The following is a 21,663-nucleotide window of genomic DNA, read 5'->3' on the forward strand; positions in this document are numbered from 1 at the left end:
TATGGCAAACTGTGGATGTGGAAATCAGACTTGTGCACGTGCAACCAGTTCCACAATCAGTGAGATTTATCAAACAGAATCAGGTTCCACTTTATAGATCTGATGAAAAGACTGCATATGTACATTTCTGTCTTTGTGTATAACTACAGTTTTAGTTGTGAATCTACACAGAGCTTTCTGCACCCAGCGACAGTTGTTCCAGCATCTTCCCACAGTCCAAACAGTTTTGATTGCACAATAGTTGACGCACTTTCTTTGTGTCATAAATCAAGGCTTAATTAATCTGGGAGATCACACCTAATGGTAGACAGAATTGCATAGAGAAAGCGAGTCTTATAGCGAACCTAAATGCCAGTCATGGAAGGATTACTGAACAGGCCTACCGGGCACAGACCTGGAGCCCCCTTGGCCCTCACCTACAAAATGTCAATCAAATTAACACCTACCAGGAAGAGACTCAAAATGACCACAAAGAGATGCAAAAGAACTATAAAGAGACACACAAAACAACAAAAGGAGGCAAAATACAACAAAGAGAAACAAAATGACCAAAAAGAGACAAAATTACCTCAAAGAGACAGGAAATGATCAAAAAAGACACTGAATTACCTCTAAGAAATGCAAAATGACCTCAGAGACACAAAATGATGTAAAAGAGAAACAAAATGACCAAAAAAAAAGACACTGAATTATCTTAAAGAGATGCAAAATGACTACAAAGAGACACAAAATGACCAAAAGACACTGAATTACCTTAAAAAGACACAACGCATTACGACTAAGAAGAGATGCAAACCAAGGAGACCAGAGAAACGAAACAACTATAAAGCACTTCTATAGGAGAAGTGGGGTGGGCCTTTTGCATGTCTGGGCCTAAGGGCACATTGTGTGATAATTCACCCCTGATGCTGATAGTGTCATTATACCGCAGCCCTTACATTGTGCAGTCAACATTTACTACATAATGATACTACTGATGTGCTCTGAGAATACAAAATAAAGCTCTAATGTTTTAGAAAATATAAAACAGTTTATACTTCTATTACATGATGAACTCACTTAATCACCATTTTGTTGAAACAGCTGTGAAAATATCCAAGTTATCAGGGGCTGAATTTCAACAAGAAAACTCTGAGTTATTACAGAGTCGTTTCTCAGCTGCTTCTACAGTTGAAGGATGAAAACATTACCGCCCTCAAAGGAAAGCAAGGAAACCACAACAGAGGGACAAGGTGACGCTGATGAACCGGACGTTACTTTAACAGATGCACATTTTCTCTTCGCTCTTTATTTTCAGCCTCGCAGATTAAAGCCAAATAGTGATTGGAGATAAAATGAAAAACAAGTTGCACGTTTGTCTCCACACGTTTGAAGAGGTCGACAGGCTGCAGAGCAACACCCCCTTGAGTCATGATGTAGTTCCTGTTTTACAGCGCTGTCTGCTGCTCTTTGGATGTGTGTGTTACTCAGTCAGTTGTCTGCAAGAAGGAACTCAAACACTGATTATTCCGCCACACACTTTCCTGTGATTTCTCAACACTGCTTTCGAGGAATGATCCTCAAACAAACCTGTGCTGATAGAAAATGCTTTCAACACCGTTTTATTGACAGTCCTGTTCCCGAACACAAACATTTGTTTTCTGTTGCTCCACACAGTGATACAGGAAATAAGAGCGGGCAATAATTCAATATTATTGTTTACTGTTTCTCTGTATCACTGCAGGGTTTCCCCCAGGAAATTTACCGGAGGTGTTAAACACCCCCGAGGTCCTGATGCATCTCGCCTCGGTATCCGCTTAGTTTGCTGATAACACACTGGACAAAAGACGCACTTAAACACGAGGTATTTACCATTTGAAATACTGGCTGTGAGTTTTTACGATGTGGTTTACGGTACGGTGGTCTTTATTTTAAGCGAGGTCGCTCACATTCACAATAAAACAATAAAAGCCTGCAGGGAAGCAGCTGCACACTTGTCATATCAGGAGGATGTGGTTTAAAGTGCTGTTAAAAAAATGCCAATCAAAAGAAAATAAACCAAAACATCTGAATTATTTAAAATTATTAGTAAAAAAACAACAAATACTCAGTAGTTTCAGCTTTAAAATGTAGAAACATGCCACTTTTTGTGTTTTATTACATTGTAAATTGAATATTTTTGGACTTTCAGGTTGAAATAAACAACTTAAAGTAAAAATAAGCAGCAGAATAATCAATAATGAAAATAATCATAAGTTGAAGCCCTGCCTCACTGTTCTTTTTAAAAAGAAATTGTTCCATTATAACACCAAAAAAATCATTTTATTCAATTTTATACGCATTAGTCTAGCTTTGAATGAGTTGAGTATTAGTGAGTTTGAATACTTTAGTGCCACATCAATACTGGGAAGCTGCCTTGATGATAATTAGAATATAAATTAAAAATGACACCACATGGACATATTTACTTCATAATATCAGCCGATGCAAATCAGTAGAAATTGCACTATGTGATGACTTAAAATTAAAAACTAAAATGAAATCGCAGGTTCATATTTAGCAGAAAAGTTTCAGTTACACTCTAAGAAATAACACACTGATTCAACTTTAGAAAATTAAGGTTAAAAATTTGCATGCATCTTTTTAAGTTTTTTACTATCTGATAACCTCAGTTAGTTTAGTTCAACCAACATGATTTGTTTTGACCTTGAAAAACATAATTAAGTTGAACCAAATTAACATTTATCCAAAAGTTGATCTTTAGTGGTCAAACTGCTTTATTTAAAATATCCCAACTTATTTATTTGAATTCTATCCTACTCAAAAATGTCAAAAATGTTTCAGATTTTGACCAGCTTCTTAAAATAAGTTGTCAACCAAAGAAAACACGTTAATGAAACAAACGTAATTTTTTAATACTGAAAGACTTATTTATTTTAAGCATTATCCACTAACCCCACGAATAATCTTTTAGAGTGAAGGCTGCAACTATCATCTATTTTCCTCAGTAGTTATTCTGCCAGTTAGTATTTCAATGTATCAATTAATATTTTGGTCTATTAACGTCCGATAATGAACATGTTTTCACTGTCTGTACAAAGGGTATGTATGGAGTTTGGTAAGCGAGCATTTCTGTATGCAGCTCCTTATATGTGGAATCTTCTGCAGAAGGATTTAAGCGGGATTTATACTTGTGCGTCAGACCCTACGCCATAGCCTACGCTGTTGTGAGCATTTATACTTGTGCAGGGGTGTGTCTGTGTCACTCTGCAGCTACACCTCCAAAACACTGGTTGGCGGCGGGGTTTCTGTGAAGTTCTGTAAAGTTTAGTTGATTCAAAACACACATTAAATACACATTAAACATGGCTTAATAGAGACAATTTCAAACACAAGTACACAAATCATCTTCACTGTAACTCACAGCATTCACAGACAAAGCACTTGTCTTTATCTGGACACATTTTCCCCACAAATACAACATGCTAACATTATTAGCACAAGCATATGGCATTTTACATTGTATAAATTAGCCTAACAGCTAGCGAACCTTCTCTCTACTCATATAACACTAGGGACAACAGCAACATTTAACAAAAGTAACGCTACTTGGCTCCATTACAACTCACAAGGTTCACTGACAAAACAACTGTCTTATACTAAACACATTTTCCAAACAAATGTAACATGCTAACGTTATTAGCACACGCCCATGGCATTTGACATTGTATAAGTTAGCCTAGCGACGAGCCGAGATTTCCTCTGCTCATATGAAGCCAGGATAAATCCTGAAATCACACATAGGACTTAAAATGCCATCTTGTGGAGCAGGGCTCAACAATAAGGACTGCCCGATTGCCCGGGGCAAGTAAAATTCAAGGTCGGGCATGTAAACTAACAACTCACTTGCCCGATCGGGCAAGTTGCTAAAAATAGTAAAAGTTAATAACTAATTGATAAAATAAATGTATTTTAAACCGTGCTCCTTCGGCTCTGATGCAGTGGTCTCTCTGCCTGACGTTACACGCTGTGTAACAATGTCCTGCCCACAGCGCCCATTGATATTATTTTGCGCGACGAACGCTTCATATAATAACATAACAATATACTATTTATGGTGTTATGCCATCGTGTCATTTCTGTCTCTACATGGTCACGCGTTAACAATTCTCCTCTGCTCTCTGTATCTCGCACAGCGGAGTTCCGCCACACACACAGGTGAGCACGCTAGAGCGGCTCGGGCCGCATTTTCCTGACCAAACCTGACCCCGAGCCCGGTGCAGTTTGTCAGCTGACAAAGTTATTGTTATGGACACTGTGTAAATAACCAACAGACTGCTGCACAGACAAACATGCTGCTCGCACAGCAGCTCAGCATGGCACTCGTGCTGAGCTTGTGTTATGCTCAGGCGTTGTCACGAAATAACAACTTCCAGCACTTAAATAGGTCATAACACAAAACAGCAGCATGTCAAGTGACTTTTTACTTTATTATATTCAATAAAATTGTATGTTCCTAAATCTTGAGACACCTCATATGTAAGCTAGACAGACATTTCACCTGCTCATACTGTGCACACATGTACTGTATGTACTTAGTCCTAAAGAGCCCTTCTGGTGCCAGTAGATACATAGAAACATCCCAGCAGACTGTGCTTTGTAAGCATACAAAAAAGTTTCACGCATGTGAAAATTATTTTTCATGCGTGTGCTTCACCTCCGCTGCTACAACTCCATCCTAGGGGAAACACTGTGCGTTTTGTGCAACAGGTGGATGTGGTAGTCTACTGGTAGAGTAGAGAGAGAGCTTGTAGCGTTGAAGTAGAGTAGAGCAGGGCAGAGAGATGGAAGCAAAGTATATTAAACCCGATGTTAATACAGCAGAACTGGAGAGAGGGGTGAAAAATAAATAGAGGTGGGCATGGGCGCAAAATTACAGATGGAGAATGATCGACACATTTTTCACTTTAAGCCCTGACACTGTCATATTTGTGTAGGAATTAAGCTACAATACATGACATATGTTGTTTTAATTAATAAATAGGCTACAGTGTGAATAAAGATTACATAACATGAAAATAACTGCAGTCTTTGTTATTTGATAGCCGCTTAAATTAAACAATTTTTATAGGGCAAGTGAAAACTGACTTTGGGCAAGTAGATCTGTGACCAACTTGCCCGACCGGGCAAGTGAAAAAAAACCTTAGCACTGAACCCTGTGGAGGCTTTATTGTCTTCATAATTTATTGTTTCTTATCTGTTAAACTGAAGTAAATAAAAGCGTTGTTTCCAAAGACCAGCTATGACACAGCCTTACATTGGCATTTCGAAGAAATCCTGCAGCTGTGCTTTGAAATGGCCGAGAGGAACCACAAAGTGCAACTGTAAGGCAAATTTTATACTTCTACGTTGAGATAGAGCCTACGCCAAACCTTAAGCCGTAGCCTGACGTGCAGCTCTCCAGAAACGTAACTACACATCGCGGCAATGTAGACCTCCTGTCTATTTCTGTAAGCTGAAACCATTTCCCTCAGTGGAAACAAAGCTTTATTTACTTTAATTTCACAGATAAACAATAAATTCTGAAGACAGTAAAACCTCCACAAAAACAGCATTTCAAGTCTTGTGTGTGATTTATCCTGGCTTCATACGAGTAGACGAATTCTCGCTCTCGCTAGGCTAATTTATACAATGTAAAACACCATAGGCTTGTGCTAATAACGTTAGCATGTTATTTTTTTGGAAAACGTGTTTAGTATAATACAGTTGTTTTGTCTTTGAATGCTGTGAGTTACAGTGAAACCGATTTGTGTACTTGTGTTTGAAATTGTCTCTACTAAGCCATGTTTAATGTGTGTTTAATGTGTGTTTTTAATCAACTTAACTTTACAGCACTTCACAGAAAAACACAGAAGTGTTTTGGAGGTGTAACTGCAGAGTGCTTGCATGTCTGTATTATCGTATGACAATTATGATCTTACGTGTTCCTGTGCTATGTTCTGTAAAAACTGCCAAACCCAATACAACAATTAGCAACAACAAAAAGAAATTGCGATATTTGATTTCCTCCGCACCGCCCAGCCTCAACGTCCCCTTTAATCCACCTATTAACACCCTGGACCTGTCAGCTGACTTTATCTGACTCCTTTAAAGCACCAAAACAAAAGCTGCTAAGCCTCTGCTGCCATTCAGGTCATCAAAAAAGTCATCCAACCTGATGTAGAGTAGGCCTGTAGGTTTCTGTGGTTTTCAGGTCCAACCAATCCCAATCTGGACCATACTTCACATACTCACATGGTGACACATGCTTTACATAGTTTTCTCTACGAGGCTGCGGGCTACCAAACAGGCCAGGCAGATTTTAATGTGCATACAGGGCGTTCCTTTATAGTGTCCTCCTGGATGACTGAGCCAGGTGGATTTTTAATTTATTTGCTTAATAAATTTGCCATCACTGATTTTTATTTTCTCTCACAGGCCTCACACTGTTATTATAATGTAGAGGATGAACAGAGGTGCTGTGTGTGTGTGTGTGTGTGTGTGTGTGTCACTGACCCAGTAGGAGGATTTTAATCTCCCTTCTCTCCTTCTTCTTCTGCTGCTTGAGGATCCTCTGGATCTCTTTGTCCACTGCAATGGTCTTCTTCTCCTCCTCGGACAGACAGCACATGCACGTGCGGTGGCACCAATGCCAGCAGCCCGCCATGGCCAAAAGCACTGAAATGAGACTGTTAATGAATAATCAGCTGTCTGTAATGAGCAGGTAAGGACTGGCTAATAAACACACTGTCGAGCAGTCCATCTGATGTCCCTGAGTGTTTGACTCTGGGCAACCAGTCAAGATTTACTCCAACACACCCCCCCGGAAATCTGACTTTGACAATGAGGGTGAAAATGTAATCAGTGCCTGTGTAAACACGTCACAGATTAACTTTAAATGGTGTTTCACTGTTCAACAGTGTGACAGGAGCTGTGCCAGGTGTCAGCACAAGTTATCTCTGACATACCTGGTTGGTTTTAAATCAAGTTTAGAAGTTAGACACAAAGCAGTAGAGCACTTTACCTCCAAATCAGTCCGTCACACTCTCTGAAAACGCGCAGGTACACACTCTGACTGCGTCTCACGGTCCATGTCCCACCGTGTCCCCTCCGTCCACTCCAGCTACCAGCTCCCGTCGCTGAGGCGCAGCAGCAGAAGCGTCATTAGCCCACTGACACGGAGGTAAAACTACTCTTTTTCCAGCCCACGCGAAACAACCTGCAGCTCGGGAAAGTCCACCGCGCCTACAGAGGAATGTGCAGCCTGTGTGTACGCTGGAGACGCTCTGGAACAGGAATGCGCTCTGGGCGACGCCGCGGCAAGTGTGCGGCAAAGAACCGCAGCTGCGCCGGAAGTGAGGTAACACTTCCTACAAAATAAGAGCATGCTGTTGCTTTTTTTTTTTTTTTTTTTTACATAGGCTGGCACTTCATTGAAGTATCAGTGCTGGAGAGTAACTCCTTTTTTATCATTTATTAAATAAATTTTTGAAAAATAATTTATTTATAGTTTTTGTAAAATGAACATATAATTTTGCAATAGATGGCTACTGACAATGTCACAAAATAAAAAGATAAAATAAACATTGACGGAGATGGGTTTGCCTTCTTGAGGGCCAACCCGGTCTTACTCCAAGGTTGCTGAAAGCTGGCAGGGACTTGTGGTGTCAGACACTGACGAAAAAGCTGTTCTTTAATGTTGGCATGATACGCAGCTGGTTGCTGTTATAGTTTAACAGTGCTTGGCGGCGTCAGGATGAAACGCAGCAGGACAAGAACAAAGGTTAAGGCGGCAAAGTCCGAGTAGGGTGGATGGAAGGGGGCGTGGATGGGTCCAATAAACACTGACTTTCACCCAGGAGAGTGGTGTTCATGTCCCGTGAGGTTAAAAAAGCCAAAACCCTGTTCTTTTTTCCTAAACCGAACCACATGTTTTTGTTGCCTAAACCCAACCACGTGCATTAGTTGTTAGGAGGTGGGAAAAAAGTCAATTGGCGTTGTTGTACTGACGTAGTGCATTTATTTTGAAAGAGACTGTACATAAACAGTAAATTTCCTGTGAAAACAGAAGTGCATTTTGAAAGAAGATAATGCATGTCACAGGCAGAACTTGACACTGCGTCCCAGAAAGTCAACAACCATCCCACCCAGGGTACCTTGCACGTCATACCTGGACGTAGAAAATCAGTGACGAGGTCAGAGTGAGAATGTGTTGTGAGGGCAGATACAGCAGATAACCATGTTTGTATTTAAACATGTGCTCATCTTTGAACAAAGGCATATTTCTGAAATGGCAAGTTGAATCACTCGCAAGGGCCCGTCCCCTGCTCTAGAGAGAGCGGGCCCTTGAACCACTCCTCCCCACCCTATGGGCCCCAGTGCAACTGCACTACCTGCACTGTCTATATTTACGCCCCTGTTACAAAAACAAAGCAAGGCAGGCTTTGTATTTTTATTTATAGCACATTTCAGCACCAAGGTGATTCAAAGTGCTCTACATAAAACATCACAAGCTTCAACACAAGGTGCAAAAGAAACACGTTATAAAGGGACATTTAGAAACAAAGTATTAAAGAACTAAAGAAAAGAAAAAATGTTAAAGTATGCCAGGACAGGTATAAAATACAAGAAAAAAAGTTTTGGTGCAGTCAAAATCAATAAAAATATCTGAATAATAGAAGTAACAATGCAGTGGCAAACAGAAGTCTTCAGCTTTAATTTAAAAGAACTGCTTTTCCATGTTTAACTGACTCTCGGCAATCATTTTCTGTGTCTCAAGTGCACTCTTGTGATACTTAAAGTACATTTTGTGTAAGATACTTAAATACTTAGTACATAAGTGCTTTTTGAATGATTATTTTTTACTCATAACAGAGCCTTGTTTTTCATTCAGGCGAAAAACTGCAATGACATTGAATCGTGACCAAATGTGCAACATGCTTAAGAAGTTAAATCCATAGTGCAGCAGCAGATTTCTGCCCCTACAGTACGTAATTCATTGCTGATACTGACCACTCCTCTGAGTCATTGTTCAAAAGTCAATAAGCCGGTCACAAGTCTTGCGTGGCATGAACAGATATGACAGAATGCACAATGGTGTAAGTGCAGCCCAAACCGCTCCATGTGTTGACAGCAGATCTGATACAATAGCCTCTATCTATAGCTGAATGTATAGCTGGGGAGCAAAGTTCCTGGTTCATGCTGTCTTTGATTTCTAACAATGAAGTGAAAACTCCAGCATTGTTTGTTTTTCTCAGAGACAATGATTTATGTCAAACTTCAGAATCAAATCACGTATCATGGAAAAATCACTGAAAACCTTTTATTTACAAAGAGTTTATCTCAAAAAGTTTAATCAGGAGAACTGCAAATGCTGACTGTTTATTTTATTTATTTATTTTTGCATATTGGTAATACTGTTTTTATGTACATGTCTTTGTGAAAGTATAATTTTAAAAAAAAGCTAAGGAATAATAAGAACTTTTTAAAATTATCTCTAAATAAGTGTCTAACTTTGGTGTTTATTTTTACTCAGTCTGGTGTTTCTGTGAGTCTCCACCAGTGTTGGGCCTGGTCAGACTGTTGCATTATTTTGAAAAGCTGACACTGGAAGTAGTCATCCTGTGACTGAGTTTGATTTGACAGCAGTATGAATGAGTGCGCTGCGCTGTGGATAAAGTTTCGGCTGCTGCAGAGGCTCCCTGCTTCATGTTTCAGCTGAACTGTGAAATCACAGACACACAAGTTATATTAGATTATTATTTATAAAGGCCTGTGCTAAAAGTTTAAACTTTACATCAACACATTTCAGCTACATTTAATATCCATTTTCTTGTGCTTAGTGTAGATTTGGAAACTTCACTAACTGATCTGACTTCAAAATATTCAATTTTATACAATATGAATCATATAAAAATAGGTACAAACATATATAGTATTACAATAGGACACCAAATAGATGCAAAAAAATCTCTGTGAAGTTAACACTGAGTAAACAAAGACATGACAGGTGCCTGTAGGACTCATACAGCAGGAGTATCACAGCAGGTCATGAATCACCCTGCAAATGTTTCAGAGCACAGATGAAGTGTACAACAGGTATTTAGTCGCTCCTCCTCGGCTGCTATTTGAGTGTCAATCTTTTGTCTCCAGCCAGAAGAACCGGTTGGTCCAGGCTTTCATGGTCCCAGATATTGAGATCACCTGAGATCTGCGTTGACATGGCAACGAGGTGAGAGACCAAGAGAGGTGTGAATGGACTGAGGGGTTTTGGTTAGTGTCATACTGTATGTGTATGAAGCATAGTGAACTTTATTTTAGGGAGGTGTGCTTTCTGTAAACAAAGACGGCCCTTTGAAGTGTGTGTGTGTGTGTGTGTGTGTGTGTGTGTGTGTGTGTGTGTGTGTCTGTGTGTGTGATATCTGAGATAGGCTACATATAGTTTAACAACAAGTTATATAAGTGTAAATGGCACTATGAGAACCCATGTATCCCTAGTGTTTTGGTCGAGGAGAATAAGTGTATTTGGTTCTTAGGAAGTCAGTTTATGTGGATAATATTAATACAAATTAAAGATGTTATTGTTGTTGCTGTGTTCTGAGTACTATGACAAGAAGATAAAAAGTTTTTGCAGCTTTTTTCTTGACAAAAAATGTATTAAGACAGTTGTTTCTGTGAATGTCTGCTTGTCTTTTTCATCAGTGGAATTTCACCCTCTCCATTCTCTGGCATGAGCGATGTGTTTCATGACACTGTGTCAAGATGAAATTGATGTTAATAAAACAAGAAATTCAGAGAAGGCGGGGGAGTGAGTGAGAGACAAAGACACAAAACAAGGAAGAAAGACAGAGAGGGCGGTGGGGAATCCTGCAAAGCAAGTGGGCGTGGACTGACGGTAACAGGAAAGTACCTGCCTTCATCCTTCAATTTACAGGAAGTTACAGATGTGTCTGAATCTGAATCTGAATGATACAACACACTGTCATTTGGTCAGTTCTGTGGGCATTGTATCATCTTGTGGATGAATCTTTACAGGCAGCAGAAAAACACCCAGCCGGAAGAAGAGCGTGGGGAGAGGAGACTTTGTCCTCTGCCTCTGGCGTCTGTGGGAAACAGACAATGATCAATGATTAATCTGACGCTGAGACACACTGGAGACGATGGAGCAGCACAGTCTGGTTCCTCTCATGTTCACTTCACCTCTGACGATGAATTCACTGATGCAAAATGATGCTCAGCAGGAGGAATCATTGAAACACAACAGTTCAAATGAGATTTTAAAGCACTAATGCCAGAAAATAGAGCATTTTCAAAAGATTTAATTTGTTTATGAGATCATCTGTAAAGGTGTGTGTAGGATTCAGGGGAATGTATTGGCAGAAATGGAATACATTATTAATGATTATTATTCATTAGCGTATAATCATCTAGAACTAATAATTGTTGTGTTTTCATTGGCTTAGAATCAGCCATTCATATGTACATACTGTGATCTTCCACAGAGTCTGCCATGCAGGCCCCTTCAAAAAGCTGCTCAGCCTTGCCTCTATTGTTTCCCAGTGGTCACTCGTGGTATTGCAGCGACAAAATCGCATTTTCCCCAAACCAAAGAGAGAGACATATGTAACCTAAAACTGTTGACAGGACACCTTGAACTGCAAACGACGTCAGTTGTGACCTCCATCCATTCATGTGCTTATCCGACGCCGTGTCGCAGGGGCAGCAGGCCAAGCGAAGCACCCCAGACATTCCTCTCCCTAGCAACGCTTTCCAGCTCCTCCTGGGGGACCCCAAGGTGTTCTCAGGCCAGATGAGATATGTAATCCCTCCAGCGTGTTCTGGGTCTGCCCCGGGGGCCTCCTACCAATTGGATGTGTCCAGAACACCTCTAACAGGAGGTGCCCAGGAGGCATCCTGATCAGATGCCTGAACCACCTCAACTGACCCCTTTCAATATGAAGGAGCAGCAGCTCTACTCCGAGCTCCCTTCAGATGTACGAGCTCCTTGTCCTGTGTCTAAAGCTATGCTCATTTCGGCTGCTTGTATCTGTAATCTCATTCTTTCGGTCACTTCCCAGAGTTCATGATCATAGGTGAGGGCTGGGACGTAGATGGAGCAGTAAATCTTCACTACGTCAGTACAGCGCAGCACCCGCATCACCGCAGACGCCACACCAAACAGCCTATCCATATCACGCTCCATTTTAACCTCACTCATGAACAAGACCCCAAGATACTTGAACGCCCTTGCTTGGGGCAGTGACTTACTCCCAACCCAGAGGGGGCAGTCTGTTGTGTTCAGGCACAGAACCATTGCCTCAGATTTGGAGGTGCTGACTCCAACCCCTTCACATTCAGCTGCAAACTGGAAACCTGCTGGAGGTCACGTTGTGATGAAGCTAACGTCATCAGTTATGACAGTTCTCTTATAAATGTTTGATCCATGGAGGATTTATATTTATAAGACTTTCCTCAAGCCGAGAAAAGCCATTTTAAAGTCTGCAACATCATTTTTGACCTTTTTGAGATCCAGATCTAATACATCCACGCTGCCATGTTGCACTGTCATGTTTCTACAGTAACCAAACACTGGCTCCAGAGAGGGTCTATCTTATTTCTATGTTTCAGTAAAGGCCACTGTAGGCTCTCCTATATGGCTGTAAAGGGAGAGTTGAGGGTAGAGGTATTCAGTTGGGTGCAATCTGCAACCTCACCACTAGATGCCACTAAATCCCACACACTGGTCCTTAAAATGTCAACATGACACTTTTAGTTCCACCTGGAGCAAGTGCTCTTTTATTGTTCACTGAACCAAATGGTTTACAACCTTTTTTGGCATGTGACCTCTTAAAACACAGCAGCATTTTAGAACCCCTCAGGCTACATACTTACATACATGTCGACGTTGTAATTGTCAGGAGTTGCACGAAAGAGCGACTGTGTTCTCGAGAGGAAATGTCTGGGAAAAAAAGAATGCAAATTTGTAGAACAATACTTTTTTTCCTGTCCCATTTAATGAAGTTCTATAACTAAGTTCAGGAACAAAGACCTCGCCTCGATCTCATCCATTTCCGCACCTTAAGGTTTTAAGAACACCTGATCCGTTTCCTTCCCCTTCGAATTTGTTCTCACATCCCTCTCCCCTAAAACCATTTTTCTTTGTTTTTACTTTTTGGTGTTATCTCTCCCTTTTCTCTGTCTCTACAGAATACAAGAATCACCAGGGGCCGCTATCTGTAGTATAGCAGGCGAAGACATGACTCCCCCACTCTGTCTCAGCTTCCCTTGTTCCGCTGCACCCTCCTCCATTCAGCTGACACCAGACTGCCATCACATTCCACCCTCCACCTGCCTGCAGCCCTGATTTCTCCCATCATTCCCCCCACCTTCCTTCCTTCCCTGTCCCTCCATCCCACAACCCTCATCCCCATCATCCATTATATGTAATAAACTAATTGCAATCTATAATTCTATTGGTGTGGTCTGTGTTCTTGTGACCTTACAGACTTATTTTAGGACCTCTTTATAGGCTTCACCCCTCAGGTTGGGAACCACTTCTGTACTTTTTCTTTTATTCATTTGTAGACATGCAAATGTAGTGTGCATTTTATTTTACACCACATTAAACATACTAATGTGAGGACATTCTTCATTTAAGAAAACTAAACCTAGAAAAGCGCACAGACACATTAAAAGGAATTAAATGAATTAAAAGGAAAAAAGCCAAAACTGATGATGAACATGAAAAATATATGAACACTGTTTGTGAAGTCAATAAAAAGTAAGTGTTTGTTTGTTGAATGATATCGCAGATGATTCAAAGGGAATGCATGAAGTCATTTCTGTAAGACGGTGTCATGAGATGTGAGCAGGTCAGGCTGTAATCTCATGAGTCATGACTCATGAAGAAAGATTTTCTTGATCACTCCAACATACCGAGTTTGTTGATATCTGATGCACTTCATTAGGCTACATTATGAGTCCTTGATATTTGAGCTTCAAGGAGTTTACACTTGAAAAATGCCAGGAATTTTAAACTTTATTTGTTATCTATTTAATGTTATTGAAATGTTTAAGGGTAGTTAATTTGATTTTATTGCTTTATACCTGCTTTATAGACTAGTGTACTCCATCTATTTATTTTATGTCTGTGAATGAACATTTGAGTGCATTTTAAGCCTCTGTGCTTTCATTTGCTTTTCATTGTTGTTCTACTAAAGTAAGACTCCAGATATTTAGATCAGACATTTCTTGTCTGGAAGAGTTAAAGGATGAGGCTCTGATGCAGGTCAAACACAGAGAGTATTTATTTTTATGAAAGAACTTTAAATTTTTCAACATTTCAGTCATATTCTTAAATTCAATGCAACCCTCACTGTTGTGATGACATCACACATCCACAAGATGTCACTTGGCTCAACAGTATCATCTGCAGCTCATTCAGACTGAAGGATGTAGTTAGAGTGACAGAGTTGTAATTTTATTGTTACTGCTGAGAAGAAATGTTTTGTCATAGTCACCATTTGTGAAGACTGAAGTATTGACAGGATGAATGATAAGTTATTAAATGGGAGGAGGAATTTCTCATCCAGGCTTTAGTGAATTTATCAATTAAACATACAGCTGCCTACAAGCATTCTCATGTCTGCATTCACGTTTATTAAGTTACAACTCTCCACTGAAGAATCTACTCAGGTGCTTTGCTACTTGATTCTTTGCTTCACCACATGAGTATTGTACTTTATACTCCACTATATTTATTTGAGAGATCACTAGTTATTGTAAAGACTCATATTTTATCCACAAAACATAATGCAGTGTTACAGATTAAACTCCCCAACAGTATTATAATTGTCTTCACTTTGACTAACTATAACATTAAAACACTGCACTGTGTTAATGCATCAATAGTGATATCCAATAACCAGTGGCAGTTTTAAAGGGTGGCCAAGGTGAAGCTGTATTGGGTCCCTGAAAGGTCATGGTGGTTTTTGTTTCTGGAATTAATTTGGGTTACTTAGCAACAAAGTTTAATTTACATTACATTTTGGTTGGGAGTGAAGGGACTGCAAAAGTAGTTCAGAAAAAAAAACAAATAGTATTGTGACCCCTCAGAGGGGGCAGCACAACCTGTGTTACAACCTATTGTGTTCACATGGCTCACAATTTTTCACTGCATCTTGTTTTTGTCCATTTTTTGAGACGTCCAAACAAACACAATAGTCAGAACAACTTAATAAGAAAATCAAAGTTTTTCTCCTTCAGGGAGGCCAGGAGTTTTGGATTGGCATCTGAAGAGGCCAATCAAATTCCAAGGATGGCACTGACCTCCTTGTCGGATCAGCCTATGCCAACAATATGATGTGTTTTGTGTTTTAATATTACATATGGTCAGACAAAAGGTTAAAACCACTGTCAGGTGAAGTGAATAACTTTTATCATCTCGTTACAGTGCAATTGTTATGCTGGGAAACCTTTGGTTCTGGCATTCATGTGGATGCCACTTGACATGCGCGACCCACCCAAACACTGTTGCAGAAAAAGTACCCCTGTCATGGCAATGACAGTCCCCAATGGCAGTGACCCTACCAGCAGGACAATGCGCCATGCCACACTGCAAAAAACACTCAGGAATGGCCCAAGGAATGTGACAAAGAGCTCAAGGCATCGACCTGGCTTCTAAATTCCAAAGATCCTAGTCTAATTGAGTATTCATGGGGTGTCAGTAGCTTAGTCCTAGGGACTTGAGTTGGGAAGCAGTAGGTGGCCAGCTCAAATCCCCATCCAGACCAAATATGGAGTGTGGACTGGTAGCTGGTGAGGCGCCAGTTCACCTCACTGTGGAGGCGCCTGTGAGCAAGGGACCAAACCCCCAATAGCACGGGGCGCCTGTCCATCGGCCTCGCCTTGACATCTCTCCATTTAATGCATGTTTAAGTCCTGTTTGTGCATGTGTGTGTATTTTGGGCCTGTGTGTGTGTATGACAACAGAGTGAAAAAACCCCCACTTAATTTCCCCTCAGTGTTTAATATAGTGTATCATCTTCTTCTACCTGTACCCCTGATGTCCTGTGTCCATGCCTTGAGAGGTAAGAGGCCCCCATGTAGATCGGACTTGGCTCTGACCTGTCCAGGCATGGACACAGGACCTCTTGGGCTGCACTTTGGTGTCTGGCATCCTTGAGTCCTGTGGGTTGTGAGGTTGGGTACCAGCATGCTCAATCAGATTATGATCTGGGGAATATGGAGGCCAGGTCGACGCCTTGAGCTCTTTGTCATGTTCCTGAATAGTTTTTGCAATGTGGCATAGTGTACTGTCCTGCTGGGGGGCACTGCCATCAAGGAGTGTCATTACCATGAGGGGGTGTAGGCCTACTTGGTCTGCAACAGTGTTTGGGTGGGTGGTGCATGTCAAGTGACATCCATGTGAATGCCTGGACCCAAGGTTTCCCACCAGAACATTGCATTGTAAGGAGATGATCAGTGTTATTCACTTCACCTCTCAGTAGCTTTAATGTTTTGGCTGATCAGTGTATATACTGATGTAATACTGTGATAGGTATCGTTCTGCATAATGAATTGTTTCATATTTGAGACTTAAAGTACACTTCAGTCTTAATACTCTGTTACGTGTAACAGTATTTTTGCATTAACATTTTAAGGAAGTATAGAGTGTGAATACTTTTCCCAACACTGCTCTTCTATATGTGGATAAAATTATGACTCACTAACTAGTCTGAACCGCCACAACAGGATATACTGCAGCCAGGTATGTAAATGAGTTGTGGAAAGTAACTAAGGACATTTACTCAAGTCACCTAATGTAAACACTGAGGGACTTCACTGTTTACATTTCTACTGTACTATACATCTACTCCACTTGACTCTGGACAGAAATGTTGTATTTTTTACTACATTTCTAGCCATTTATTTGACAGGTGTAGTACTTCGCAGATTAAGATTATACAATCAAAACAAATGTTGATCTTTTAAATTATGGATCGTAATAGAATTTATTTTCATGTTAAAAACAGATAAGAATCCTCTGATATGATTTACAAACAACCCTCAAATTAAGTTATCATGTGTGATTAGTATTTGTATTTTTGACGCACATGTATATTTTGTTTATAACATTTGGTTTTACCACTTTTATAAAAGGGTCTGAACACTTCCTCCACCACTAATAAAGTTTAAAACTTTATTATATTAAGAATTATTTAATAGACAAATATATAGATGTACAATCAAAACCAAACATATATAGACATTCAGATATTGAATGACACAGGGTCATGACCATCTGTAAGAGCAACAACTGTGAAATTGTTCTGTTGGTTTTGAGCCAATACCTTTTCTTTGACTTGATCCTGGATTGTATGTATTGCATTACAAAGTAAATATGGGACTTTCTGTTTTGGTTCAGGAAAAGCCACTTCAAATATTGACAGTATTTGCAATGCTACCTGTTTAGTTTGTTGACAAAGTGCTCTATTTGGGAGAGAGCCAGAGATGATATCGACGTAGATGTTGAAACTTAAACATGTTTTAAGTGTTTTCTTCTGCCAATTTTGTCGCCATAGGGGCATGAACTGTTGCATCAAGCTTTGTGTTACAGACAGTGGTGGAGGAAGGTAAAAGGACTAATACAACAATGTAAAAATATTGAAATAGTCACTGCATTCAAAGTCCTACTTAAGTAAAAGTACAGGAGCCTGTACTCACAGGCTTGTGTGTCCCCTGTGAGTGACATATAGTTCTATACAGTAATTTTGCTGCTGGTTGAAGAGTCTTGTCAAACTAATGTATCCAGAGTTTGGTACTTTAGTCGAGTTTTCTGAGATAAATCTCAAGAGTTGTGAGATTATTATTTGGGTAGAAACAAACAAAAGAATCTGCAGCACAAATCTGTAATTTTATATAGTCTTTACTTTTCTTTTGTTGCTAAAACTGGTTAATTTTATCTCTTTGGGCTTTTGAACAGTTAGTCAATGAACTGCTGACAACTCAGAGACCTCTGAAATGTGCAAAGGGACCCCAATGTGATACTTCCTTTTTGTAACTAGTAACTCAGGTTCTCAAGTGCTATATCGTAGACAACTGGACTTGTGTGAGTTTCTTGAAGATGTTTCACCTCTATGCCACCATCCAAGAGGTTTCTTCAGTTCTAGGTAAAGTCAGGTAATTTGCAACACTTTATGGTAGATTACCAAAAAACAAAACACCTAAGATTTTAAAGACTACCTTCACTACTTGTTTTTTAACGGTTAAATCCATTCATCAGTTCTGTCATTAAATTATTAAATCATTAATGTAACCTAACGATTCATTAAAAATTATTGTCCAACTTTTCTGCCATGCTTTCCCTGTTCTTTTGTTGTCTGTTTCCTTGGTGCCATATCATCTACAATGGACGCGCGCGCGTGTGTGTGTAACACTGATGGCTAACTCTGGATTACTGTGGCTGACATGGACTCATTGCATCGTTGCATCGTTTGTTAAGTGACAAAAATATGATGTGACAGGATGGCACACAATAGTATGAAAACTCATGATGTTATGGCATCTGATAACTCAGAAACTTATTGGTTTCACTTCAGAAAAATGTTCAGTTTTAGCATAATTTTTTGGTCTTTTTATTGTTTTGGTTGCAGTAATCTTACTACCAAAAAGAGAAAATCAACATGCCACGTGGTTTATCTTGCAAGTAGCAAGTTGTTTTATCTAAGGGCCATTTGTAGCAATGATGTAATAACATGTGTGGTGACTAGCTGTTCATATTTACAGAGCCCAATATGTAAAACCTTATTTGTCCCATTTAACCTGATGTCTCAGTTTACCTGATATCACATTACAGTTTACAGACATACGCAATGGAGGAAAGAGTAATAATGTTCTCTCTGAAGTGTTGTGAAAAAGACCTAGACATATAAAGATGCATAAGATAAATACAACCAAGAAAAGTAGAAGTACCTTTAAATAGTAGGCTATTTAACTACAGTACTTGAGTAAATATACTCTTCTCTGCTTACAGAATCTGATTCAGAATTAAGCTGATTGCCAAGTAAGTTTTTATTCACAAGGAATTTGCCTTGGTATTTGGTGCATATAAACATACACTGTAAAAATACATAAGGTGGCACAACTTAAACAAGTTTGGTAACAAGTTGCACAAAGTTGCACAGCTTTTTGAGTTTATTCAGCTTTTAGAACAGTTGCTGCCAAGTCTAATATTTTACATTGCCAATTAGTTGACACAATGTTGAGTTACAGTTAAATTTCACGTCATAACATAAGGCTTTTTACATTCATATAGTACATAATGCAACTTGCAACTGCGACAGATTCAAGATAGAAAGAAAAAAGGAGACAAAAAAACACAATCTGACAAAAATGCTCCTCCTGTGTCAGTAAATGGCAGTCCATAAAAAATGAAGTATAATAAATAAATTAAATACAAAATACAAAATGTACTCGTATTTGTAAGAAAAGAAAAAATAGATAACATTCATTCACCTGGTCATCTGATAGGCAGAACTTTTTTCTAATTCAAAAATGTACTTTACTTCTCTCAGCTCAAGTTGGCCCAACTCTGCAAGTTGATATATTACATTATTAAAACCCATCACTGTTGTTGGGTGAAGGAATTATTTCTCTGTCAGGTCAGGTTGACCCAACTTTTCTTCTAGTCGAAATATGATGTTAGATCAACCCTTTGCAGCTGTTAGCCTTTGCCACTGCTTTTCTCTAAGAGCAAGTTGGCCTAACAAAATACACAGCTGTCACCTCAATAATTAAATACACAAGCATCTCGTTTCCAAAATTGTTAAAGCACAAGGCTTCAGCATCTTCACATCAAATTCAAGGACTCTTCACAGACTTCCCATATCCAATTCCTGCAAATTCAAGGTCCTAGTACAGCATGGTTTGACACATTGATCTAAAATTAGGAGCACTAACATCCATTGATGAATTTTAAAGCCATCATAAAGAATGAGGTGACAGATACACGTGCCTGTTTTCATTGAGAGGCCACTATGTTTGAATAGTTGTTGCTTTATTGTGGATTTTCGTAGACAGATATTTGAATATTTTTGGAGCTGAACTACTGAAACTGTTGCAGTGAGCAGTAAAGATCAACAGAGACACTCGGGGTGAGCACACACACACACACACACACACACACACACACACACACTGTGGATGTGCAGCTCTCTGACAGGAGATGGGCGTTGCCCGTCCAGCCAAATGTCAGTTGCCTTCGCCGACACGCCTCCGATAGGAAGACTCCCTCTCAAGCAAACTTGGGAAGTTAACCATCCATGAAAATCCCGCCTTAAACGCCCACCAGCTCCGTTTTCATTGGCTCTGCCGCTGTCAATCAATCATATCCCAAGCGACGTCAGCAGCAGCGCCACACCGGGGCTGAGGAGTGGGTGACGAAGAGCAATCACCACCAGGAAAAAACACCAGGAGCGATAAAATGCACGGACTACAGGGGTGCATTTGACTGTCAGTTAGGCGTTTTGGTGTTTTGTGGATTTGGTGCTGGCGAGGTCTTTTGGAGAACACTAGCTGAACACAATGAAGGTCCTCTGTCAGGCCGAGGTTTCTGGTTTTTAGCCAGTTGGCTGCAATTCCAGGGATGGCTAGCTGAGCTAACCTAGCTAGCTAACAATTAGCCTGCCCATTTAGCTACACTGGTCACTGGGTGCCTCGGTCTGCAACAGGATAACGGCTCCGAGCGCTATTGTGAGGCGATATTTCCAGACCAACGGCTACAACGATTACCGTCCGTCGAGTTGTCGAGACAGCGGGTTGGCCTGTGTGTGTGTTCAGTAGATGGACAGTTTGACGGGCGCTCATTGTCACTGCGCGGGCGTACAGTGTTCGTTTCGGGGCGGCTAGCCTTGTACTCGGCCGGGCGACCAGCAGAGGGATTGTACAAATGTGGCAGCCAGCGGTGTCCCACTGTCTCTGGGACCCAACTCGGTAGCTTGAAGTAAAAATTAGATTTTTTAAACGAGTGTTAACCAACTAACTAGTGTTGGCACATTGAAAATCACCAACTTGTCAACGTTAGCTTGGTTATAACGTTAGCAGCGTTTAGCTTACAAGCTAGTTAACGTCACCCAAACTAGTTTCAGCTCTTTCTGGACGGTGCATCAAATAAAATGGTTATTCACATGTACGCTAGTGGTGGAAGGTGTTTGGGGACATGTTGCATTGTAAATTTTCTGTGATCCGCGGTCAGTCTTTGTAGCCTGAGGATTTACACGAGACTTTGACTAAGCTGTCAGATATTTGACACTTGACAGCAGTTTTACCACCGACAAGGAAGGCCAGACTCTGCAGCCAGCAACAGCCTCTCAGGCTCCATTATCAGGATATAACTTGTTGCAGACGGACTGTTGCTCATTTATTTGATACTTTGTGTGAGGTGTAGCCCGGCGCCCCTTGTCAGACGGGCTTTTCAGCTCATGCGGTGATGACTTTAGACTCCATGATGGCTTGTTGCCTGAGTGAAGAGGCGAAGGAGTCCAAGCGGATCAACGCTGAGATCGAGAAACAACTCCGGCGAGACAAGAGGGATGCAAGACGGGAGCTGAAGCTGCTTCTGCTGGGTGAGCCTGCATGATCTCTGTC

At 40.4% G+C, this 21,663-nt stretch overlaps 2 protein-coding genes and 1 long non-coding RNA gene across 6 annotated transcripts in view; 2 read left to right on the forward strand and 1 right to left on the reverse strand.

Annotated features, from left to right (window-relative positions):
• LOC125896476 (guanine nucleotide-binding protein subunit alpha-11-like) overlaps positions 1–7,283 on the reverse strand; it is a 25,717-nt gene extending 18,434 nt beyond the window's left edge. Inside the window, exons 1-2 of one of the 2 annotated variants that reach the window (XM_049589092.1) lie at positions 7,043–7,283; positions 6,535–6,707 (exon numbers count right to left, since the gene is read on the reverse strand). In XM_049589092.1, the coding sequence (XP_049445049.1) occupies positions 6,535–6,685 (151 nt within the window). In that variant the 5' untranslated portion in view covers positions 6,686–6,707; positions 7,043–7,283. The remainder of the gene's footprint in view (positions 1–6,534; positions 6,708–7,042) is intronic. The other variant, XM_049589090.1, reaches the window with a different exon arrangement.
• On the forward strand, positions 7,239–13,468 carry LOC125896477 (uncharacterized). Its single transcript, XR_007450262.1, has 3 exons — positions 7,239–7,378; positions 10,171–10,249; positions 13,225–13,468. It is a non-coding gene; the product is annotated as an uncharacterized LOC125896477 (long non-coding RNA).
• Positions 13,469–20,432: 6,964 nt separating this feature from the next.
• LOC125896475 (guanine nucleotide-binding protein G(q) subunit alpha) overlaps positions 20,433–21,663 on the forward strand; it is a 53,439-nt gene continuing 52,208 nt past the window's right edge. For all 3 annotated transcript variants that reach the window (XM_049589087.1, XM_049589089.1, XM_049589088.1), the window contains exon 1: positions 20,433–21,641. In XM_049589087.1, coding sequence (XP_049445044.1) covers positions 21,506–21,641 — 136 coding nt within the window. In that variant the 5' untranslated portion in view covers positions 20,433–21,505. The remainder of the gene's footprint in view (positions 21,642–21,663) is intronic.

The sequence above is a fragment of the Epinephelus fuscoguttatus genome, linkage group LG10 (genome assembly GCF_011397635.1).
Source record: "Epinephelus fuscoguttatus linkage group LG10, E.fuscoguttatus.final_Chr_v1".
Classification (NCBI taxonomy): domain Eukaryota; kingdom Metazoa; phylum Chordata; class Actinopteri; order Perciformes; family Serranidae; genus Epinephelus; species Epinephelus fuscoguttatus.